Source organism: Typopeltis vanoorti, chromosome 16 (genome assembly GCF_054136105.1).
Source record: "Typopeltis vanoorti isolate ZY-2024b chromosome 16, IOZ_Tvanoo_1.0, whole genome shotgun sequence".
In the NCBI taxonomy this organism is placed as follows: domain Eukaryota; kingdom Metazoa; phylum Arthropoda; class Arachnida; order Uropygi; family Thelyphonidae; genus Typopeltis; species Typopeltis vanoorti.
In genome coordinates, this window is record NC_143564.1 from 37613016 (window position 1) to 37640220 (window position 27205).

The 27205-nt window shown below is 37.1% G+C and overlaps 1 protein-coding gene across 1 annotated transcript in view; it reads right to left on the reverse strand.

The window, feature by feature from the left end:
- tweek (transmembrane protein KIAA1109 homolog tweek) overlaps positions 1-27205 on the reverse strand; it is a 1221702-nt gene that overhangs the window by 73027 nt on the left and 1121470 nt on the right. The window contains 1 exon segment of the mRNA XM_090406645.1: positions 18885-19139. Within this exon segment, the coding sequence (XP_090262771.1) occupies positions 18885-19139 (255 nt within the window).

Consider the following 27205-nt stretch of genomic DNA (forward strand, 5'->3'; position numbering starts at 1 on the left):
CCTCCTTCCACTCATTTCTTCTATTTGCCTATGCATACTATCCCCACCATCTATTCCATCACCTGGTCTATAGCAGCATCCAATTGTATATTTTGTTCTGCTAGATTCTATCTCACACCAAACAGCCTCAAATGTGCTCTTTTCTCTATCCTGCAGTTCAACTTCTATACGCCTTGGCTGCAACTCATCAGCTATCATCAATAACACTCCTCCCCCCTTTTTATTCACCCTGTCACTCCTGAACACGCTATACCCGTCGCATTCAATCCCACTAGCTTTATCATCTTCTGTCAGCCATGTTTCACTAATACCAACAACCTGTGGCCTGGAAGTGCCAACCAAGGCCAAAAACTCTTCCTTCTTGTTCCTAATACTCCTGGCATTAGTGTACATGAATTGCAGAAGCCCATTTGTCCCATCCCTACTTTGATGCTTTATACTAACTATCCCATTCTGATTTGTTGTCCTTTGTACTCGCTCGGGCATAATATACTTATTCATACACTCAACTGCCTCCCTAAAGTCTGCATATCTACTCCCCACCCCTCTTAATAAATCTAGTTTCCCTGAGTCTGTACATCCACTTCCACCTCATTCATCAACAATTTTTCAAGCCTCCGTACACCAACTCCATTCAAATGTAACCCATCCATCTTATATAAGTCCTTTCGCCCATCGAACTCATTCCACACATCCACAAATTCCACACCACTCTCCATGCATAACCCATGCATAAAGTCATTGGCAATTATGGCCCTCCTTCTAAACACTTCACTGTCATACTGCGGTAAAATACTCGCCATCCTAACTCTCTCACTCTTCTCTTTTGCTACCTGAAGTAATTCCCTCACATCCTCTATCATTTCCATTTTGTCCTCTTTCAAATCATTTGTTCCTGCCACGATTATCATCTCTTGCACCCTCTGTTTTTGCACTCTAATAGATTCACTGACGTCCTTTATGTTCACACCCGGCTGGTACGACTTCGTCAAACTCTCAACTATCACACCTCTTAATAGCGAATCCCCATACAATTATAAAGACAAGGACAGTGTTCCATTTATAAAATGGAACACTGTGCTTAGGAGATCTTAGAACCTGTCTGATGCTAGTAGTTGGTTTAAATACAACCCTGATGTTATGGGCTTTTAACAATCTCACAATTTTGGTGGAAATTGAACCCATAAAGGGGATGACTGCTGTTGAAATTTGCTGGGAGACTGTTCTTTCTTGTTGGTTATCTTTGTATAGAAATTTGTTGATGATATTTCGAGGATAATCATTTTGCGATAGTATTATAGCGATTTGGGGACAGTTCTGTCTGAACTTCTTCATCGTCGGAGATAAAGTTTCTGGCTCGATTTCTCAACATGTGGATGATGCTCTGTTTATGTGACCTATGATGGTTTGAAGAGTAATGTAGATATCGTCCAGTGTCCATAGGTTTTTTGTAAATGGACAGTTTGAAATTTATCTTGTCTTTTAAGTATTTCCAAGTTCTAGTATGTCCAAGAAGTGTAGTTGTTCGTTGTTTTCTACTTGTAGAGTAAATTTGATTTTATTGTGGAGTGAGCTGATTCTTTTGACAAACATATGTAGGTTTTCCATGTTGTCTGCCATATGATGAAGATATCATCCACATATCTCCACCATATTGAAAGTTTAGTAGTAATGTTGGTGAAGATTTCATTTTCAAATTTCTCCATGAAAAGGTCTGCACATGGTGATGGTGACAGAGGGCTGCCCATGGCTAGGCCTTCTAATTGTTGGTATACCTTTTTGTTAACTCTGAAGAAATTTGATTGTAGGCAGTGCTTGAACATCTTTGTAATATCAGCAGGAAAGAGATCTTTGATAATGTTCATGACTTCTTCTACTGTTACATTCGTGAATAAGGATACTATGTCTAGACTGGCCATTATGTCTGTTTGTGTTATCTTCATGTTTTTAAGTTTGTCAACAAATTGTTGAGAATTTTTTATGTAGGACTCTGTTTGTCTGATTTTTCCCTTTAGTAAGTTAGCCAGGTGCTTAGCCAATAGGTAAGTGGGGGAGGACCTGCCATCTACAATCGGACGAAGTGGCACTTCTTCCTTATGCACTTTAGGCGCTCCATACAGTCTAGGAGTAACAAGATCTGAGGATTTAAGCTTACTTTTCAGTTCTTCAGGCCAAGTATTCATGTTAAGGATCAGGAAGTTTGTCTCATTATGGTTCTTCATGGTAGGATCTTTATTGAGGATTTTGTACGTGAAACTGTCTGATAGTAAGTCGTTTATCTTCTTGAAATAGTCTTTTGAGTTTAGGATGACGGTGGCATTCCCCTTGTCCGCTTTAGTTATTATTATTTCTTTGTTCTTCCTCAAGTTCCAAATAGCTTTCCTATCATATGGAGTGGTATTAAGTTTTGGTTGTTTTGCTGTTGCTAAGATAATCGTGCTTTGGAATCTAATATCGTTGGCTACAGCTTGTGGTAGCGGGTAGAGATTTTTTTTCAAATCCACACATAAAGTCCATTTTAGGAATGTAATTTGGAGTGATTGAAAAGTTAAAACCTTTCTTTAGGATATCTGATTCATGTTTGGAAAGGCAGTGATTCGACATGTTGAAAATCACTTTGTTATCTGGGAGGCCTTCGTGTGTCTGGTATTTTTTCTTGTAAAGTTCTTCAAATTTTCTAATTTGTTTGACTTTATTTAACTGGAAAGTTTTTTCGTAGCTCTGTTCTATCATGTGGTCTATATTATTCCAGGTCGTGTAATCTAGACTATTAGAAAAGTCATCAAAATAGTTGCGGCAATTAACATCACTTATATTCAATTCGTACCTGATGTGTTGGATTCTTTCTCTGAGTAGTCATATTCTTTCTATGGCAGGACAACATGGAAAACCTACATACGTTTGTCAATAGAATCAACTCACTCCACAATAAAATCAAATTTACTCTAGAAGTAGAAAACAACAAACAATTACACTTCTTGGACATACTAGTTAAAAGACAAGATAACAATTTCAAACTCCATTTACAAAAAACCTATGGACACTGGACGATATCTACATTACTTACTCTTCAAACCATCATGGGTCACATAAACAGAGCATCATCCACATGTTGAGAAATCGAGCCAGAAACTTTATCTCCGACAATGAAGAAGTTCAGACAGAACTGTCCCAAATAGCTATAATATTATCGCAAAATGGTTATCTTCGAAACATCATCAACAAATTTCTATACAAAGATAACCAACAAGAAAGAACAGTCTCCCAGCAAATTTCAACAGCAGTCGTTTTATGGGTTTAATTTCCACCAAAATTGCGAGATTGTTAAAAGCCCATAACATCAGGATTGTATTTAAACCAACTACTAGCATCAGACAGGATGATCACAACAGAATGATAACCTCCGGTTTAGCACATCACTTTTCAACTTCGTACCACACTATAGACTGGGACAACAGCTCTATGCCCTACGTAGTTGATGATTACAGACATCGATTATTCAAAGAAGCGGCAGTAGTGCTATGTACAGGCAGCAACCTAAACAGAAATCAAGGGGCCATACTGAACGATACTTGGAAAAATCTAATTAATTCCCTCAGTTCAACAGAACTACAGTACGCGAATAATCATATTACGCATTTGCATGTAACACGTGTTCATGATTCTTAGTAGAAAGTCACAATTCATACAGACATGTCACGCGAACGTGTTACCTTAGCTAGCTAACAGGTACTAACGTTTTTTGTATTCTTAAACCTTTTTTGCATTTATCAATTTTTTGTACTGTGCAAGCCTTGAAAAAGCTAGTCAGTTACTAGCGAAACTGGTAGTTAATATTGTACGAACATACATACGAATTAAAAATCTATGGTCATTTTATCTATAAGTCTTATATTTTTTAATTGGTTGTTCATCTATATGAGATTGGTGAAAAAGGAAAACTGCTAGCCTTTGGCTATATGATGATATAAAAGAGCTGAGGCTTTTTCTCTATCTTTCATACTATCTATTTGTCTTTTCTTTCTCCTAATGATATCATCCCCATACTAACTAATGCACCCTTATACTAACTACTTTAAGCCTATTATGAGCATCCTTTAACTTTTTTTTCACCTCAATAAAAGTTGAAACTGGTCTGGGTAGTGGCCCTTCCCATAATGCATAGCATAGCATTATACATGTCTGTAAGGATATGTGCATTGCATTTTGGGATACTAAGGCAACTGATGTGAAGTCATCAGCCTGTATATACAAGAAGTCCAGTTGTGTAGTGATTTCATGCACAAACTTTGTTTACTTACGCTTGCATAAACAATGAAACCAAGAATATAATTTCTTATCATCTTTAATTTGTAATTTTCCTCATGCTATCTGACCATTATGTCAGCATCTCTGAGGATCATATATAACAAGCAAAATTTGAAGTGCTTCAAAAATTATAGGAAAAACTTATAAGCAAATTGAAGACGCAGCTATGGCTCCCCATTTCTCCCCATTTTTTTTGAAAAGGTGACAAATGTATTGGATAAGGGAGAATCATATATAGTGCTATTCTTGGAGTTTGCAAAAGCATTTGATAGATTACCACATAAGTTGGTGTACAAGCTGCAGAGGATGGGAACAGATAGTATAGTGGATAGGTGGATCAAAGTTTGTTTATCTGAAATATACCAGGAAGTGGTGTCTGCATGGTTAGCTGAGTGGCTATGCACTTCACAACCATATGCCTGGGAAAGGAGTGTCCAGGTTTGATTTCCGTCACCGACGTGAGGAGCTTAGGGTCTTCCTCAGACATAGCAGGTCTTGGGCGTGGAGAGCAGGGTTTTTCTCTCCAGTTTACTGGATTTTTTGTCCCGCAAGCAGGCAAACCGGCCCCGTGAACACACACGGATTACTCTGTATAAGTCAGAAATACTGCCCTTAGGAGATGCAGCAAGGAGTGACGACCCGACTGCATCGATTAGTTGTAAGTCCCCCTCATTGGGGAGGGGGGAACTCAACCCGTCCTAGGATGAATGGATGAGTAGGATAGGACACGTGTATGATGGAACAGTGTGTTGGAAGAAGTGACCAGTGACATGCCTCGGGGTTCTGTTCTTGGCACCCTAATGTTTAAATAATTTGTTAATGATATTTCATGTGGATTGACTGGAGATCTTCAAATGTTTGCTAGTGATGCAAGGTTAGGTAGAATTATTAGGAGTAGTGCTGATGTTAATTCTCTACAGGAAGATTTGAAAAGACTTAGCTTGGACAAATGAGCAGGGCTGCAATTTTAATGCTAATAAATGCAAGGTGTTACACTTTGGGATATAGAAAATTAGGCTCACTACTGTATTGTTCGAGCAGTATCTCAGAATAGGAAGGTGATCAGTGGTGTGCCTCACTGTTTAGTTCTTGGACATTACTGTTTAACTTATTTGTTAATGATATTTCATGTGGATTGACTGGGGATTTTCAAATGTTTACTGATGATGCAAAGTTTAATTAGCAGAAGTAAAATTATCAGGAGTATTACTGATGTTAATTCTCTACAGGCAGATTTGAATAGACTTTAAGGTTAGATGGATGAGTGTGGTTGTAGTTTTAATATTAACAAATATAACATGAGATTCAGGATCTTGGGGTGCGGTAGACAGAGGAGACTAAAGTGCCGAGGACACATTGAAAGTGCTGTGAAGAATACACATTGTACAGCTGTTATGATAAGAACTACATTGGCATGTAGTGATAAGGAGGTAGTGATGCCTCTGTATAAGGCATTGGTCCCACCACTCGTGGACTATTGTGCTCAAATTTGGTTGACTAGTTTTCGTTATGATGTGGAAACACTACAGAAGGTCCAATGATCTAAAGTGATATTGGGATTCTGGAATATTGGTTATGCAGAATGTTTAGGGAATGTGGATTACAGAATTTGATAGATTGGAGGAAAGGAGAAGATACGAGGATGGTCTGAAAAGTTCTTGGCCTCAACCATAGATGGCAACACTATTGGCAGGATTTTTTTTTTTTTTTTTTCCTAAGTTGGTACATCTGTCATAAGCATCCATGTGAAATTGCAAGTCATTCTATCAAGTAGTTTGTTTTACACAGCTGTCTGAAGCAAAAGTGTTTATCTGTAAGTTTTAAAAGAGGTAAACTGTGAGTAGACATATCAGTACACAATAAATAACGGAAAAAACTCACGTAGAAAGATTATTTATTAGTATAATTTTCGCCTGTGTGTCACAGGCATCTTCAGTACATTAAGCTCAAAATTAAAATTAACACTACCTGACAATTCCAAAAAGCGCCACCTAAGTAGCTGGTGTAAGATAACTAAAAAGGTCAATAACTTTCCTTAAAAAAAAAAAAAAAAAAAAAAATAATAATACAATAAAAAGTTAGGAAAGATTAACTGATTTGTAAAGTACTATCTCCCATAAAGGGGACAGACGTAAGCCGTCGGATCTGTTTAAGTTAGGAGAATGAAGTAGAGTTTCACATGTTTCTTTATAAAGGCGTTCCATAAGAAACTGACTTTTGTGAAGAACTCTTGTCTTTCTCCAATGAACTCTGTGTCTAGTGAAGATGGCATGTTCAGAAAGTCCAGACTTTTCAGGTTTAAAGTATTCAATATAAGATTGGTGTTCTTCTAGCCGAATAGAGGCGGATCTTTCCGTTTGTCCGAAATAAGATAATCCACAAGAGCACGGAATCTGGTAGACACCTGGATGATTAAGATGTGGAAGCTTGTCCTTAAGAGAAGTGAGAAAGGTGGAGATTTTTCTGAATGGTCAAAAGGCAACAAAAATATTCAGTGGTTTTAAAACTTTTGCTATACGTTCACTGATGCCTTGTACATAAGGGATAGTAATGCACGTTATTTCCTCTGTGTTTGAAGAGGAAGACATATTAAAACTACGCAAAGTTCTTTTAATGAAGCAATTCTTATAACCATTAGATAGAAAGGAAGAAGTTATGTATTGTAGTTCTTTCTGTAAAAGATCGTCTGTAGAACAAAAGGAGTGGGCCCGATGAACCAGTGTTTTAATAGTTCCTGCCTTTTGACTGGGATGGTGATGAGATTCCGCATGGATATAATGGCCTGTATGAGTCTTCTTTCTATAAACTGAGAAATGTAGGTTACCATCTGGTTGGCGAAGAATTAGAAGATCTAAAAAGGCTAACTGCTTATTTGATTCTACTTCTAGGGTAAACTTGATCCTAGGATGAAATGCGTTTAACTTAGTGAGAAATTGTTGAAGTTCATCAGAAAAGCCATTCCATACAGCAAAAATGTCATCGACATATCTAAACCAATGCGTAGGTCTGGGAGAAATATTGTCAAAGATACGTTGTTCAAAATGTTCCATAAAGAAATTGGAGATAGCAGGAGAAAGAGGATTACCCATTGCTGTTCCTTCAATTTGTTGATACAACTTATTTTTAAAGGAAAAATAATCAGAATTTATTACAAAATCAAATACGTTTACAATGTCCGAAGGAAATTCCTGTTGTAGTAATTCAATACTTTCCGAAAGAGGCACATTTGTAAATAAAGAAACAACATCTAAACTGATCATGATATCAGAAACGTCCAAATGAAGATCTGAAATTTTATTTTTGAAATCCAAAGTATTTTTTATATAAGTATCAGTTCTTCTAGTTGAAGAGGAGAGTAAATTTGATAAAAATTTTGAGATTTTTATCAAATTTTTTTGAGATTTCTGATATCATGACCAGTTTAGATGTTGTTTTTTGATCTGTAACTTTTTGTATAGTTGAATCATTTTATATGTTGTTTTAAAAGTGATGCCATAACTATCAATGCTGATGGTGTTAATGACCTTTAATGAGAAGTAAGTGAGATTGTTGATCACATAAGTTATGACTGTTAGATGATAGGAGATTCACAGTTTGGATCCTTATGGACATATTATATATATTTTTATCATCGTCTTCTCAGCATAAGAGGACTTTCTTAATTTTTGTAACACTTTTTAAACTTCCACATTTAACATGGGAACAGATTGATTTTTTCCATTGAAGTTTTATTTCTGTACTCTTTGCTGCCCAAAATGAGCACAAATGGTAGAAACAGGAGGTGCTTAAGAGTCAAAGCTGTACAAATGAGAGGAGATCTCCATATTGACTTTAAAGGAATGCAGAGAACCAACCAGGACTTCTGACCTAATATCCAATCCCCACCTCATAATATAGTTATGTATTATTAGTAATGAAAAGGAAGTTGAGATAAAGTATACTGCTTTAAAAAAGATACATAAAAAAAAAGAGATAGATGTCTTGAAGTGAAATTCTGTGTTGGTCTAATGTTCAAACCAGGGTTTGTTTTTTGATGAAGGAACTTGCACTCCACACTATCATAAACCAGCCAAAAAAGAAGACACTTTCTGAGCATGATGAAAGTAATTATTAGATCCATGAAGTTTCGTGAAATCTTTTTGACTTGTCACTGAAGAGTGATATGTTTCAACAAGATGATTCAGTTTTTATCATGCCTTCCATGTCTCATTGGTCATCTGCTATAAAGATCCTCTTTGTGCAAATGATTTGTGATGGCTCAGTGATAGGTTAATTGCGTAAAATGTGGTTCTTTTGCATTTCACTTCCACAATAGTATTTATTATTATTATTATTCAAGCCTCCATAGAGTCAAAAGACTCATCGTGGGAGGTCCTTCCTAAGAACATAAAGTCTGTCAAGATTCATCGAGGGGAGGTCCCCCTTAAGAAACACAAAGTCTATCATACCACTCCTTAAACTCATTGACCGTTCTCACTCTCACCACTCCATCAGGCAATGCATTCCACGGTTCAACCACCCTCCATGCAAAGAAACCACTCCTCACCCTCTTTCTCACAGTTTCCTTTTGTAACTTCCAGGGATGGCCTCTTGTCATCACTCCTTCCCGCTGTTCAACCAAGCGAAAGAACTCCCCAGTGTCAACCCTGTAACCACCTCTCAACAGTTTAAAAGTCTCAATCATATCACCTCTCCTTCTCCTATCTACCAAACTCTGCAGTCCGCATTTTGTCAGCCGATCCTCATAACTATCCTTGTACAGTCCTGAATCCATCTTTGTCATCCGTCTTTGTATCCTTTCCACAGTTAATTTATCCTCTTCAAATCCTGGGGACCAAATCTGAGAACAATAGTCTAAGTGTGGTCTGATCAGAGACTTATACAACAGAATGATAACCCTTTTATCTCTGCAGGTCAGTGTCCTTCTCATAATTGCAGCAATCCTCTGTGTTACCTTCACCACCTTTACAATATATCCCCTAAATTTCAGGTTTCTATCAATCATCAACCTCAGATCTCTTGTCTCCCCTACTTCCTCCAGTATAACTCCTCCCATTGAGTATGCAGCAGCCTATCAATGTTTCCCAAACCTCAAGACCTTACATTTTGCTGCATTAAACTGACACCCCATTCGTTTGCCCATCTATCTAGCTTATTTAAATCCTCTTGCAGGGCTACCACATCTGCACTATTACTAATAATCCTTCCCAGCTTCACATCATCCGCAAACAACTGAATATCCCCTTGCAATCCACTGGCAATGTCATTGATATAAAGGTTAAACAATATAGGTCCTAGTACTGAGCCCTGTGGGATCCCACTTGTAACCCTCTGCCTCCACCATACACAACTTGTAAACTGCTCCACCATACACAACTCTCTGATACCTATCAGATAGCCAATCCTGAATCCATTTGACCAATCTGACATCCAGACCCATGTGGTGCAACTTAAATATCAGCTTATCATGTGGCACCCTGTCAAATGCCTTCGCTAAGTCTAAGAAAATTGCAGTATATGCCTTTCCCTCATCTAATGTTCTTGTAACTTTATTATAAAAGGCTAGCATATTGCTAAAACAAGAGCGCCCTTTCACAAATCCATGTTGACTCTCACAGATAACATTACCCTCATCTGCCCAATGCTGTATATGGTCCCTCACTACTTTCTCCAAGATCTTAACAACTACTGATGACACACAGACTGGCCTATAATTAGACACTTCCAGTCTGTTGCCACCCTTATGCAATGGCACTATCTTACCTTCCTTCCATTCCCTGGGCACCTTTCCCGCAGCCAGACTTTCATTGAAAAGCCAGGTTAAAGGCAGTGTCAGTTCCCTAGCGCATTCTCTCAAAACTCGTGGTGAAATACCATCGAGTCCTAAAGCTTTACTGACATCCAGAGTACTCAGTATCTGAAACACACTCTCCTCCTGTACCTCTAAACCTTGAACCAGCCCTATCCCTCTAGCATTAAAACTGACTCCTCTAGGATGAAATCCTCCAATAAAGTGTTCATTGAACAAATCCACTATGTCCTCTGCATCAGTCACTCTATTCCCATTTTTATCCCACAATATCATTCTTCCACAGTCATTTCTCCTCCTACTGGCCACATAGCTAAAAAATTCCCTAGGATTTTCTTTGGATCTTAGGGCCAATCTCCTCTCATATTCCAGTTTCGCTTTCCTTACCACACTAGTCACTCTTCTGGCCTGTGTCTTATATTCTTCATGCATCTTCTCTTCACCTGTCTCCTTATATCTCTTCCATAGCCTCTTTTTCGCATGCAATTCCTGTTTAATTTGTAAAAATACAATGTTCAAGAGATCCATATGGGCACATATGGCACTGTCTTGTGAAATCAATATAATGCTATTTATTGGTTGTAATGTAATTTATTTTTTGTTTGTAAACTCCATGTATTCTCTAGCATGAGATGAAAAATAAAATCCTTCTACCTCTATAAGAGACCAGCTAACTCACCTTTGGTTATAAAATTCTTATAAAGATTCTTTGCATTCTAGATGAGATTCCGACTGGGGTCAAGTCATTAACTTCAATACCAGCTTTGATGTATATTTACATCCACCAAAATGAAAATGTGGATGTGAAGCATATGACAAAGTTGGAGAAACCAATTGTCACCATTAAGAGGTGTAATATTCCTTCACAGGATTAACTAACATTTGTGGCTGTGTCTCAGAGCCAGTGTTATAAGCAGCAATGAAGAGTGCAATTCCTTCCAGTATATGCAGTGTTAGCTGTAATTTTAAATAGAGATATAGACTGAACAGCTGTTAACATTTGGAGTGGGAGTCCCTAAGAGCTCCTTCAAAATGTGTGACTCAATACAGAGGAGGGCAGTTAAGAGTGATTAATAATCCATCTCTTATCAACTCACTCCTCCCATTTTTGCACAGGTGTTTGGAACTGCAATATGTGAATTCTATAAATATTTCCATGGCAAATGTTCAACTGAAATAGAATCAATAATTCCCCTACTCAGTACTAAGTCTGTTGGAACATGTGCAGCTGCCGACCAATATCCCTTCACAGTACACCTTTGAAACCTGCAAAACAAGTTTCTTTTCCTCCTCCTTCATCCCTGCTACTGCTGTATCATGGAAAAGTCTTTCCCCTGATGTTTTCCCAAGGATACAATATACAGGCTTTTAAATCAAATGTAAACAAGTTTCTCGTTTCCAAACCAACCATCTATACACAGTACTAATGTACTATAGGTTGATTAACCAACCTTTCATGTATAACTCCCTCCTTAGAGCTTCCAGGGACATCCTCTGGTTCTCCTCTGATCTCCCACCATTTTCTGTAAAACCACTCCAACACTGATTCTATAACAATCCCTTACTAACTTGTAGGTCTCTATCATACCACCTCTCTTCTTCCTATCCACTAGACTCTGTAAATTGCATCTTCTCAACATTTCCTCATATTCGACATTCCACAGATCAGAAACTACCTTAGTCAGTCACCTCTGGACCCTTTCCAACATCTTTCGTCCTTTTGAAAATTAAGTGACCAAATTTGGGCACAGTAATCCATGTGTGGCCTAATCAACGCCTTATACAATGGAACAAGAATTTCCTTGCTTCTACAAGTCAGTGTCCTCCGCATCATTCCCAGAATTCTTTGTGTTGTCTTCACAATTTTGGCAATGTGTTCCCTAAATTTCAGATCCTTATCCACTATCACTCCAAGATCCCTTATTTCCTCCACCTCCAACAATATATCCCCACCAAGCATAAATTCTGCATTCCACCTTTGTTTTCCAAATTTTAAAACCTTACAATTTGCAACATTGATCTCGCATCCCCATTTCCGTGCCCATTCACTCAATTTATTCAAGTCCTCTTGTAAGGCCACAACATTTTCTGTACTCTTCATAGTTCATCCCAACTTTGCATCATCTGCAAACAACTGAATATCCCCATCCAAATCTTTGCCAATATCATTAACATACAAGTTAACCAGAACCTTGATCATATCACTAGTGACTTTCCTCTTCCTGGATATTATGCCCCCATACACAACTTCCTGATAGGTATCAGCAAGTTGTGTATGGGGGGGGGGGTATAACTGCAGCATTTTGAATAGCCTTTCTCTTGGCACCTTGTCATATGCCTTTCGCAGGTCCACAAAACTTAAATACAGATCTTTGTTATTATTATTATTATAGGCAGCTCCAAGGAGTCCTTAGACTCATCGAGGGAGGCCCAACATCATGTCAAGAACAACTATACAACATTCACACAGTATCTATCATACTTCACCTTGAACTCATTTACAGTCATGGCACCCACAACAGACTCTGGCAGGTTATTCCACTCATTTACCACTCTTCAAGTAAAAAACCTAGCTCTAACACCCTTGCTAACCACACTCTTACCAAGCTGACTATTGATGACTTTCTTCCTTATTGTGGAGAGGACCGATGTCATGGCAATTAGTCAGCAGTTTGGTGGTAAACTTCAATACTCCCCCCCCCACACACACACACACTTTGTTTTTTGAATAGGCTGGATATATATGATTGCTTCCACTTGCTGGGATAAGTGCCAGCTAAAGTACAGAAAATTGAGAGATTATACAGGACAGGTGTTAGTTCTGGAGAATAATTTTTGAATACAAGTGGAAATATGCATCAGAACCAGCAGACCTTTCAGTGTCCAAGTTATTTAGTATTCTTCTGATGTCACTTTGGAAAAAAAAAACCACAGGAGGCATATGATGCTCATATTCTGGTATGGTAGGAGATGATTTGCCCTGATCATCTATGTAGGAGTTGAAGGAAAAGAATGATGTCCAGAGGTTAGCTTCATCTTTGGGTTCTGTAACAGTGGTGCCATAAGAGAGGTAGAAGTACAGGTGAGCAGAATCTGTGATGGCCTTAGCAAGGGACCAGAAGTTACAGCTTAAGTTGGACAGGAGGCAAGTTTTCTGCTGATTGCTTGTATGAAGTTATATTTTGATCTGCTGATGTTCTGCATTTATAGTGTGCTTCAGAATAGGTAAACGTGAAGCTGGGATTCTCCTGTGGCTGCCTTGGTACACTTTCTGATGAACCATAGCTTGGGAAACAGACAAGAAGTTTGGGTAGAATAGAGAATGAAGACCTTCATGCCAGTGAGGATAATGCAAGTGGCTGAAGGGAGGACATTCTGTAAGACAGAACTGAAAAATATTGTGATATGAGTTACCAAGAGGAGAGATGACCTCTATGGTGTATCTGCAAGAAAGACTAGTTAAAAAGGAATCAAAAATGTTGGACAAGTGATGAAGGATATCAAAGGTAGATAGATGTATGTACAATTTACATCAGGCCAATGCTAATAGCAAAGACTTCACCTCAACCATCTTGCACTACAGTGCAAGATGGTTGAGGTGAAGTCTGTAGTGTTGGAAAAGGGGAGCTAGTTGAACTTGAAGACTGGTAAATGCAGCAGATGAATGATATTAAATGGGGCAGGAAACCTTGCACCAGAGAATGTCAAAAGAATATTGGTAAAATGGATGTGATAGTGTTTTTTGTGGAGATTCTGGTATGATTTGTATGTTATGCTTGGTTTGTCTTTTTAGGGAGATTTAATTTACTCAGTGTCACTATCAACGTTTGTATGTTTCATTATTGGTTCATGTAAGGTTGGATGGAAGGATGGAGTGCAGACATGCAGTAAGAAGAGATAGACTCTTGAAAATGACACCCATACAGAGAGCAACCAATTTCTATACCAGAATGTAGTCTGAATAGTGCCTCTCACATACAGCTACTTGAACTCTCTTTCCAAGCACAACATGGTAGAGCCAGTGACAGCAGGATTATGCAGCAGTTGACTGTGGCACCACTGTTTTTACTGATGTAACCTCAAAATGGAGGAGGTTTCGGTCTCTAAATATGTCTAGCATGCCCTAAAAGAGTATCACTCACAGTGCATGGAGAAGAGAGTTGTAGGGCAGAAACTGGACCCCTCCTGCTCTGTAGACCAAATATAGCATTTGCTACTTCAGGCCTCTATTAACTAAGCCCATTAGTGAAGGTGGTACCTAGGTTGTAGATGATCTACATGACTGGGTAATGAAAATCATTTACTACCAGGTGGGTCTGGCTGGCATTTTCTCCAACTAGGAAGGTATCATTTTTGCAGCAGAATTACTTGCTGGATTTACCAGAGCCCCTTCTATGGAAACAGGCCACATCATGGAAAGGTGAGGTAGACTTGAGAGAAAGAGGCTGTATATTGCACACTGCTTGCACATTAGTGGATCATTTAGGAATGTTGATCTCTGACTCCTATTTTTTTTTTTCCCATCAGTAGAACAAAATGTCCTGATTCTGATTACTTGGTGACATATACACTGCAAGTTCAATATCTAACTTTTGTATACCAGTTTCGGATATTCTTCCATTTACAGCATCTCATCTGTCTTTGAATGTCTTTCCCACCTATGAAAGCCATTATATTATGATGAGTCCTTGGAATCCTTGGAGGTGTCTTGTAATAATAATTATATTGTTAAAATCAGCTTTGATAAGAATCTTTTATGCAGTAACATAAAGCGACTTTCTGATACAGTCTGCTGTCATCATCACAAATAGACATTAGTACCTGCTATCCTCCCAACCTCAAGCGTGCACTTTATTTGATTAGTGGATTTTATTTTGCTCATACAAATTTAAGAAAATACATTTTGTATTTCCTTAAATTTATATACATAAATAATATAACTTGCAAAATACAATAAACAGAAATTTTAATCCTAATTTAGTATACAAAAAAAATGATAAAATATAAAAAATATATATTCTAGCAGTATCAACATTATTGTATGGAAATGAAATAAGAACATAAGGATAAAAAAGTAAAATACAATTTATGAGGACTCTAAAAAATATATGCTGTTTCCCTAAAAGTAATGAGTATATCATCATCATCATCATCAAATTCCTGCCATTTACCCACAAGGGGTGTACAGGATATGATAGTACTACATAAAAAATTATATCATTACTAACTTCCTATCTACAATTTTCCTCCAAATCAGTCTGTTACTTGTCAAGACTCCAACATTATCAGATCTTATATTTCTATCGTCTAAGGCACTTTGTACCATATCAATCCACCTATATCTTGGTCTTCCTCTGGGTCGTTTTCCTGCCAACCTGGCAGAGAACATTTGTTTTGCTAATCTTTCCTCTCCCATTCTGTTTAAATGACCATACCACCTGAGATTAGCTCTGCTAACGCATTCCTGGATGCAGACAATGTCAAGGTCTTTCCTAATATCCTCATTTTTAATATGATATTGCCACTGATGCCATCTGTTCACACCTCTAATCTTTCTCAGGACTCTCATATCTGCAGTCTCTAGTCTTTGGTCAAGTGTTTTACTTCTGACCCAGCTCTCAGATCCATAAGTTAAAACTGGTTTCAACACTGTCTTGTATACAGCTAATTTAGTGTTCCGACTAATTTCTCTCTTATTCCATATGAAATTATTCAATTGACTTCCCACCATACCAGCTTTGCTGATTCTGTTGTCTATTTCCATATTTAATTTACCATCTTCAGTAAAAATCGTGCTTAAGTAGCTGAAATGTTTTACTTGTTCCACAGGTTCTCCATTCACAACACAGTTGACATTTTCAATGATTCTGCCTATTTTCATTGTCTTTGTCTTTTTATTGCTGACCTTCATACCATATCTATTACAACAGCTATTCAATTTAGTCAGGGAATCTTGTAGACTTGTAGTGGATTTATTTAGAAGTATAACATCATCCGCATAAAGTAAAGAGCTGACATTAACATCTCCAATTTTGATATCATGTTTAATACCACTTTCCTTCGTAATGTGATCCATATAGATAATGAATAACAGAGGAGATAATGTACATCCTTGTCTCACACCAGATTTAACATTAAACCATTTTCCTGTACTTCCTTCAATTCTAACTGCTGACTTACAACTCAAATAAAGATGAAGTATTGCTTGATATAATGCCCCATTGACACCATATAACTGCAGCGTATTGAATAGCTTCTCTCCTGGCACCTTATCATATGCCTTTTCCAAATCGACAAAACTTAAAAAATAGAGATCTTTGTTATATTCCCATGCTTTCTCGACTATTTGTCGTAAAGTGAAGATCTGATCCTGACAGCCTCTGTTTGGCCTGAATCCAGCTTGTTCTTCACCAAGCTTTTCTTCCACAATTCTTCTCAACCGTTTCTCAAGTATACTTGCATAGATTTTTCCAGGAACACTCAGTAGGGAAATACCTCTGTAATTCTCACATTCAGTTTTATTTCCCTTTTTATATATGGGTACTATGAGAGCTCTACTCCAATCATCGGGAACTCGTCCCTCTGTCCAGGCTTTCTGAACTATGCAGTGCAGCCACTGTAAGACTCCTATACCACCATACTCCAGCATTTCTGGTCGAATATCATCTACTCCAGCTGCCTTTCCACATTTCAAGCCTTTGATGGCTTTTTCTACTTCAAGTATGGATATGTATTCCTGCCTGCATGCCTGGTCAGTGTTTTTTACCACTGTGCTGTCATCACTGCTTGCTTCATTTAGCAGTTTTTCTAAGTAATTACTCCATACTTCAAGGATATCTTTTATTCCAGTTTTCATGTCACCTGTATCATCTCTAACTCCTTTTACAGCACTCTTTCCTCCATTCCTAAGCTTCTTCAACAACCTCCAGAATATTTTGCCACCTTCTTGATATTTATTTTCTATATTCTTGCCAAAGTCCTCCCATGACTTTTGTTTAGCTAGTTTTACACAGTGTTTAGCATTCTTGCATTTGTCTCTATATTCTCTAAGAGCACAAGCTGACTTATTTGCCAGGAATGTTTGATATGGTTTCTTCTTTTCCTTCACTGCCTCTTTAATTTTCTGTGTCCACCATGGAGATCTGATTTTTCTATCCTTGCAGACAACCTCACCACATGCCTCTCTGGCTGAATCAATCAGTGTTTTCTTGAAGGCTTGCCACTGAATCTCCAAGGTTTGGTTCCTGTTCTCAAACTCTTTATTTTTTCTTCAATAAGCTTTGTGTATTTTAGTCTACAGTTCACATCTGTGAGCTGCTCAACTTTTATTTGCTTTAAAACTTTCTTACATGTTATTCTTTTCAATATGAAATTCAATTTTATCCTGCTCAAGACTAAATAGTGATCACTTCCAATTTCAAATCCTCTGTACACTCTGGTGTCCTGCACCAGGGAGAAAACATCACTATCAACAATAACATAGTCAATGAGACTTTTCTTATTCCTAGCCTCTTCTCTCCATGTGAATTTGTGCACATTTTTATGTTGGAACATGGTGTTAGTAATAACCAGTCCATGTCCTGAGCAGAAATCCAACAGATATTTGCCATTATTATTAGCTTTGCTCTTTTCTCCAAATTTTCCCAAAATATTTTTGTATGTCTCACAATCATTTCCTACTCTGCTATTTAGATCCCCAACAAGGACCAACTTTTCATTTTTCATTGTGTCAGTTGCTTTTTCTAACGCATCAAAAAATTCCTCCACTTTTACCTTAGTAGAACCTTCTGTGGGACCATAGGCACAAATAAGTCTCATTGTCCAGTTCCCCATTCTCATATTTGCCACATTACTCTACTTGAGACTGCCTGCCATTCAAGAAGATTAGCCTCGTATTTTGTGTTGAATACTATGGCTACTCCTTCTTTTCCTTGATTGTCATTGCCTTAATATAACATTTTGTATTTATTGCTCAGAAAGATCTCACCAGTTTGGGTCTTTTTTGTTTCAGACACCCCTATTATGTCGATCTGGTACTTATCTAATTCCTCAGCTAGCTCCATTTCTTTGCCATTCAGGCTTCTTACGTTGATAGTACTGATCTTTAACTCTGGTGATGTTGAGTTGGGGTTTGTTTTCAGATTTGTTCCAGTAGCTGACTTTTCGCTGTTCGCCCTGGTTCCCTGGCGAAAACAACGGGGGCCTTGTTTAACCGGGCGACGCCCCAGCCGGCATGAAATTTTGTCATGTTGTACTATCATTTTTTTTTTTTTATTTTGGTTTAACCAATAAGAATACAATTTGGTCGGCTAAATCCCAAATTGCCAGCCCATCCTCGTTCGTTCAGTATCCAAGTAGATACCCAACAGGGTGCACCACGAGAAGGTGAGGATTGGACATTAGGTCAGAAGCCCTGGTCGGTTCTCTGCATTCCTTTAAAGGCTACGTGGAGGTCTCCTCTCAGTTATACAGCTTCGACCCTTAAGCACCCCGTAATGAGTATATATTAAAAGAAAAGTAAAATTATGCAAATACAGAGGGGAAGAACCTGGATAAAACACTTAAATTGAATGACAAATACTTGATATTCCAAATAAGTTATAAAGCAAAATGAAAGAGAAGACCAGACAAACTTCAAAAACAGTTAGATTAAAGAAAGGTCTATAATCTATGATTAGCATTATGATGGCAATATCTAGATTTATCTTGAACAGGCTACATAAATGGAAATACAATGTTTCTAACATAACTTATTGAAGTTATTTACCATCATCATTAATCACATCTTGAGCTTCAGTAGCAAATGAAATAGTTGGTTCCCTCATACTAAAAATAGCCCAAGCTTTAGATCTGAAGTTTATCCCATGGAAACAAGCAAGTGATATGTTACTGCCATGCAATTCCATAGTTCCACCCATGATAGTGCCGACATGAGGCAATGGATATGGTAAAGTACTCAGCTGAAGACCAGAAACTTGCCCAAGAACTTTCTGCCAGTGGCGATGATGCCTAGCCTCAACTTCTGTAAGAATAAATAAAACCAAAATTTATTTCCAGTATTTAAATGTGTTAACTATGTCAATCTAATACAAATTTAATTTGCCAGTAGACAAACAGTTTAGTCTCATGTGACTACAGTCTTGGAAAAAAAAGGTAAATTTAGATATTAATTATTAACAACATATTATAACTTTAGGGCAAATTTTAGTCTGGTTTGGTTGCAACTGAGCATGGCGCACTTGCATTTGGAAGTACCTTTCCAGTATATTACTTAGTGCGTTTTTTGTATATTGCACTTTGTTCTTTCAAATATAAGGGCTGTCGTATACACTTATCAATTTGTTATTTCTTAGCCTGCCACCATTTAAAGATTGCATTTTGCAAAATATAAGAGATGAGAATTGAGATGATATGATAGTGATGTAGTACTGTGAATAAGGTTATTGTTAGAAACAGTGCAGCTTAAAAGTGTGTGAGGGAAGATAGTGAGTGTTTTACACAGATATGATAATGCTGAATTGAGGAGGAGAGCATCAATAATGAAGGGCATAATGGTGAGGATGTGATTAAAGAGAGATCTGGAATATGTGGATGTGTGGAGTGCATTTCAGAACAGAAATATGGAAGGGCACAAGCATCTGGAGAGATTGTTGCTCTCAGGCCCAAGTGTATGGAGCAGGGATAGCCTGTTTTGGAGAGATGGAAGAATATATGGTATGTTACAGAGTCTAGAGGGAACAATATTAGGTACAGAAATGGTGACAATTGATTAATGTTTCTTTATACAAATGCCAGGAGTATCAGGAATAAAGGAAGTGAATTCATGGCAATGACAGCTTTAGCCTGTCCTAAGATTACTGGAATTGGTGAAACATGGTTGACTGAAGATGATGTCCTGACAGGAATAGAAGTAGAGGAATACTGCATGAAGGGCAAATGGGATGGTGGAGTGTTACTTGTGATGAGTTGAGTCTTCTCAGAGTGGAGAATTTGTAAGGAAGTGGCACTGACAGTGTTGCAAGTGTATGGTGTGAGGGAAAGGGAACAGGACAAGATATTTAGTGGGATGTTGCTATAGCCCTGGTAACACAGAAAGTGATAAGTAGGAAATGTTTAGGCAGATCAATGTGATGGATTCAGAGTGAGTGATCATTATAGGACATTTTAACTTTAGCAGTATAAACTGGGCAGAGGAAGCAGCATACAGTAGCAAGGTTATGGCATTTTTGGAATTCTTGAGGAACAAATGTGTCAGGCAACACAGTCATATTTCATTGTAACTGAGATGACAATCTCTGCCCATTGGTAAGAGTGACCATGCAGTCTTGAAGGCTGAATAAAGATGCAGAAGTTTCAAGGAGAATGGAATTTATGTGATGTGGAGTTATAAGTCAGGCAACCATAATGATGTTAGAAATCAGCTTACAGCATTTCCATGGATGAGAGAATTGCAATTCATGTGCACTGCTGGTGCACATGAATAGTGAAGAAATACTTATCAACAGCAGTGGAAAACAGCATTCCTCAAATGAAAAAGATGAAACAATGTGTATGAAGCAGATGAAAAGAAGTTGTAGAAAAAGTATATATATATATATATATATAGAGAGAGAGAGAGAGAGAGAGAAAGAGAAGTGGGGAGCAGTTGCATGATAAATATAAGACTCAGGCCAGGAAAGTAAGTAGTATAGTAAGGAAGACAAAAATGGAATATGATGAGAGATTAGCTCTACAGTTCAAGGAAATCCCAATGAATTCTTTTGTTATGTGGCCAGTAGGAAGAGAAATGATTTTGGATGAAAGAGTAGGTAAAGTGACCAATGCAGATGATATAGTGGAGTTGTTTAATGATCAGTCCTGGAAAAATAGTTTTTATTCCTCTAGAAAAATGGAAGGATCGAAGGCTTCAGAAGAGGTGAATGCATTTCAAATACTCTGGAAATCAAAAAGGCAGTGGGATTAGATGGGATTTTGCTACATGTTTTAAGAGAATGTGCCCAGGAACTGATAATTCCATTAGCCTGGCTGTTCAAAGAAAGCCTGGCTACTGGGAATGAGTGGAGGAAGGGTAAGATAGTGCTATTGAATGTCAAACTATAGACTAGTTTGTATTTCTTATGTTAAGGTTTTGGAGAAATTAGTAAGGAATCAAATATAAAACTGGGCAGAGTAGGGTAATATTACAGGTAATATTACCTGTAAAAATAAGCATGGATTTGTTAAAGGATGTTCTTTCTTCAGTAATTTGTGCACATTTTACAATAAAGTGACAAGAGCAGTTGATACTGCCATTTTTTTTTTTTTTTTTTCTATTTTACAAAAGTGTTTGACAGAATGCAATAAGTTGATATTTAAGTTTCAAAACATGAGGTTAGATATATCAAATTAGTGAAGTGGGCTGGAATTGGCTGTGTGATAGATATTGAATGGGTTATGTATGGAGGAGCTGTATCAAGGAAGAAGATGTCACAAGTGGGTTCCACAGGAATCAGTAGTGGGACCTTTGCTTTTTAACCTTTATGTAAGTAATATTGTCAGTGGGTTTCTAGAAATGATTCAGTTATTTGCAGATGATGTGAAGCTTGGGAGGGTTATTAGTAACAGTGCTGATGTTTTGAATCTTTAAGAGAATTTGAATAGCTGGAGATGTGGACAAATGAATGGGATTTCAGTTTAATGCAGCTAAATGTAAATTCTTGAAATTTGAGACCCACAGATGGGAGGTTGCATACTCTATTGGTGGATCTCTACCAGAGAAAGTCAGTGAGGTAATTGTCAATAAAATTTTGAAGTTTAGGACACATATTGCAAAAGTGGTGAAGGCAACCCAGAGGATTGCTGAAATACTAAGATGAACTATGACCAGTAGATATACAAGCATGATGATTCATTGTATAAAGCCTGATCAGGCCACATCTGGACTACTGTGCCCAGATATGGTCACCAGGATTTTAAGAGGATGAATTAACCCTGGGGAGGGTACAGAGGTGGATAATCAAAATGGTATCAGGACTCTACAATATTAGTTATGAGGGTAGACTGAGGCATGCAAACTACAGAGTTTAGTGTATAGTGTATAGAAGATAAAGAGGTGATATGATTGAGCCATTTAAACTGTGAGAGGTATTTTACAGGATTGACACAGGGAGGGAGGGGATTTTTCATATAGCAAAACAAGGGAAAGGAACAGAAAGACCAGAGGCTCTTGGTCCAGGTGTTCCAACATCCCTGGAAGTTGCAAAAGGAGGTGGTAAATAGGAGGATGAAAAGTGGCTTTTTTTCATGAAGGGTAGTTGGACCATGGAATTCATTGCCTGATAGAGTGGTGAATGTGCAAATAGTGAATGTGTTGAAGGAGTAGTATGATAGACTTTATGTTGTCTAAGATGAGTCTCAACATTGAGTCTCATGACTCCATGGAAGTCTGGAATAATAATAATATTGTTAAGTATAATGGAAGCAGTTATATCCCAAAGCATTTTATTCCATGTGTACTTTATGGAATAAAGTACACATGGAACTACACTGGAGAACTTCATTCCATGAAGTTCTCCAGTGCAGTTGAGCATTGCTTAAAATATCAATTAGTTTCTGTAGTCATAATAGAGACAATTTCTTCAACAGATATCATTTCTAAAACTTTAATATCTGACTTGATAGTCCAATATTAGTTTTAAAGACAAGAATACTACCATTAAAAATCAAAAATAAATGGAATAAAATTACTTTTAGCATAAGCCATGCCACAGTATTAATTAAACAATATTATGATGAGGTATAAGTGCAATAAAAATGGAATACTTATTCTTTAAATTTCAAAATGATTTATAAGCTAAATCTACATACTCTACAATGAAATTATATGGAAAATGGTCAAGAATTTGATATAATTGTTAAAGTACCTTGGCTGAAGAAGTCAAATAAACATTGCTGCTTTTTTATTGTTGTTGTTGTTGGTGCCTATGGCTATTTTTTTAATTAACAATTGTGTCTTTTCACTTTTGAGAAAAATAGTTTTTAGAAGTAATCAATCATACCACTGCAATAAGAAAAAATTAAGTTATAATTAAAAACACAGCCACTACATTTACAGCCATATAGTGGAAATATCTAAGCGATAACATCAAGAAATAGCATAAGTTCAAGCACAGTTCTGAGGAAATGAGACAGAGATAACTTGCTGTACTAATTATTATTATTACGTGATTCAAGGACTGAATGCAGGAGGGCACTCTATTCTACTCTACTACACACATCTAACTGTCTCCCTTGCTACTTAATTCTCCTACTACTACTGCAACTACCATCAATGCCATCTACTACCCATTACCACAACCAACAGTATTTTTTGTCTGTAAATTACATGTGTTCTGAAGGCCAATTTGTCTATATGTGGGATGAAAAACTCTGTTACTTCTGTATGAGATCGGCTAACTCATCTTCAAATGAAAAAGTCCATGCAAAGATTCCATTCATAACAACAAGAATCAGATTTAGGCCTTTTCAATAGAAGGGCACAATATACCATTGTTCTTCCAAATGCACTACATAGGCAATGGTCTTAAGAATACAGCTTTCCAACTTTTGAGTAACTTAATGCAGCCATACTTCATGAGAATTGGAGGTTTCATTGCTGCCGACTCAAGAAATGCCCTTTTGGGTTCTAGCAGCTTCTGTGAAAGATTATTGTATTTCTCCAATTGAACTCGTGTAAGGAGATTCCCACAGCATGGTCTGCTATTCACTACCTGCCTAATAGTGAGAGTATGCACATTTCTTATGCTCTTCTTGGAGGCTTTTAGCAGACTGTAAACTATTATTGTCAGTTCTCATTTCATTATCTTCCCTTTCTTGTGCAGTGGAGGCGGTGGCACTTGCTAGCCACCACCTCCACTGCATACCAATTAATTAGTGATAGCCTTGGGCCAGCTATCTCTGATTGGTTACCGATGGAGACTGAACTGCCCACTCAGTCTCCAAAAGTTATATAGGGCTAAAAAAGGCCTCGCCTACTCTATATATGGGAACAAAAAAAATAAAAATAAAAATAAAAAAAAGATGTTAGCTGATTTTTTTTTTCCTTTCTTGTTAGGTTCAATGGCTTGTCATGGCCAAGTAACTTGGTTTCTTAAAACCTGATATTGCTTACAATAGGGCAGTTAATCTTATCTGTATTGTCTGCTATAGCTGTGTAAATTTTGTGTTCTTCTGTCCAGTTTGCCTCTTCTGTTGGATGAAAAAAATCCTTAAACAAGAACAATTACATGATTACCACAGTAATAAACTTTAATGAAAAGTACAAATATTTCATACTGAAAATATTGGCACATCATCAGTCTGTGGAAACAACAAGCAAATCAAAGAACAGGAATATAAGGTACATACAACAATTGGTTTACCAATTAAAAATAGTTGCCGCATACTAGAAATTAATAATAGAAGGGAGAGAGAGAGAAAATCATTCTGATTCAGATTGGGCCAATATAAAAGGATCTCAAAACTTTCTTTATATTTCTCTATATTTAAAACTGCTTGGAGAAGATGAGCTATGAGCTTCATCCCACAGGATCTTGTGTTTAGTATCAATATTATGCTGTGCCAGACCAGATTTTTGAGGTTTCAGGTATTAAATGTAATACTGAGATTCATTAATTCTTTTTTCCATAGAATGGCCTATCTGTTCAAAGTATGTCAAATTACATTCTCAAGGGATCTGGTAAACACCAGCTAAAGATAGAGGTGACAGTTTGTCTTTTGTAGATGGTAGCAGAGGAGAAATTTTACTGATAGGAAAATATGTGGAATTAAGGTGAAATTTCTTCAAAATTCTAGCAACATGTTCAAAGAGACCAAAAATGTGTGGAATTGGAACCCTGCAGTCTGTCAAAGAATCCTTAGGTGTTGGAACATAGGAGTCAATTATCTGTTGGATTTGATGTTGTAACCACTTAATTCCATTACAGTTTTGACAGTAAGAAGTTCTTGTTGTAACTTGAGGGAGTGGAGCAAACATTATGTGCTCTATAAATTAATGACCCGACAATACCCAAGTTTTTGGGAGGTGTCATGAGTAGACTTTTCATGAATGTATTTGCCAGTATAGGTAGGTTTCCGACAAACATTGGTGGTTGATCAAATACTGGAGGCTGTGTGAGTAAGAAGAATGTCCAAGAATGGTAACCTACCAGCATTCCTTTTCCATAGTGAATTGAATATGTGGGTTATTGATCCAATGTAGGAAGGTGACGAGTTCCTTTTCAGAATGAGGCCAACAGCACATCATCAACATAACAAAACCAAAGAGAGGACTGGGGATGAATGCTTGAAAATAGGTATCTTCCAGATGATTTAAAAAATAGTTTGCCGAAGGGGAGAGAGAGAGAGAGGGCTACCCATGGCAGTGCCTTCAATCTGTTTGCAGATCTTGTTTTGCCAGATGAAATATCCTGATTGTATTGTATAATAAATTCAAATATCTTCAAAACATCAGGAGAGAAAACCATCATATAGTAAACTAATAGTGTCAGATAATGGAATGTTGATAACTAGAGAAAATATGTCAAAGCTAACAAAAATATTTGACTCTCCTTGATTTTTTCAAGAGAATATGTGGAATTCTTGATGAACAATCTGGATTGTCCAATATGACAGTTAATAACCATGAAAGAAATTTGGCAATTCTATATGTAGGAGAGTCAATACAGTTCACAATTGATCTTACTAGACAACCTTCTTATTCCATGTAAATTTATTCAGTTGACTTCCTACCATACCGGCTTTGTTGATTCTGTTGTCTGTTTCCATATATAAATTACCATTTTTTGGTAGACCATATAAATGAGGAATCTTTCCAAAACAAGTACATAACTTATAACAAAGTATTTTGATCCTGGCCAACAATTTCATCAAGGAGCTTATTTAATTGGTTAATCTGTGTTTCTGTAGGGTTATAACTAATTTCTTGATAAGATGTATCCTGTAAAAGGCAGTCTATCCACCTTTCCCAGTCAGTCTTATCAATTACCACTGTTTGGTAATTGATACAGCAGGTAATTTCCATTACCTACTGTTGAAATCGATATATGGCTCTTTTGTTTTAATGAAAGCAGCATATGGAATTTATAAATTACATTGAGGTAATCTGCTTGAGTGAAGAAGCAACTTCAAACTGCAGTCTATTAGCATCTTCATTTGAAAGACCAAACAGATCGTGTCAGATATTATGTAAAAAAGCAATATATAGAATGGATTTAGGTATGACAGCAAAATCATGACCTTTAGCTAACATACTAGTCTCAGCACCAGACAACTGGTGTCCAGAAATGCTAATAACCCATTTATTATCAGTCTTTCCAGCAGAAAATTTTTGCTTACCATCATCATCTTCAAATTCCGACATGTACCCTCAAGGGATGTACAGGATATTATGATATTACTACATTAAAATTTCAATCATTAATAACTTCCTATCAATAATTTTCCCCCAAATCAATCTATTATCTATCAAGACTCCAACATTATTAGATCTTATATTTCTGTTTTCTAAGGCACTTTTTAGTGTATCAATCCACCTATATCTTGGTCTTCCCCTGGGTCTTTTTCCTGACAACCTAGAATGGAACACTTGTTTTGCTAATCTTTCCTCCCCCATTCTATTTAAGTGACCATACCTGAGATTAGCTCTGATAACATATTCCTGGATGCTAACAATGTCAAGTTCTTTCCTAATATACTTGTTTTTAATATGATATTGTCATTGATGTCATCTGTTCACACCCCTAATCTTTCTCAGGACTCTCATATCTGTGGTCTTTGGTCAAGTATTTTATTTCTAACCCAGCTCTCATATCCATAAGTTAAAATTGGTTTGAACACTGTCTTGTACTTCTAATTTAGTGTTTTGACTAATTTCTCTTATTCTATATAAATTTATTCAGTTGACTTCCTACCATACCAGCTTCACTAAAAATCATGCCTAAGTAGCTGAAATGTTTTACTTGTTCCATAGGTTCTCCATTCACAATGCAGTTGATATTTCCAATGTTTCTGCCTATTTTCATTGTTTTTGTCTTTTTAATGCTGACTTTC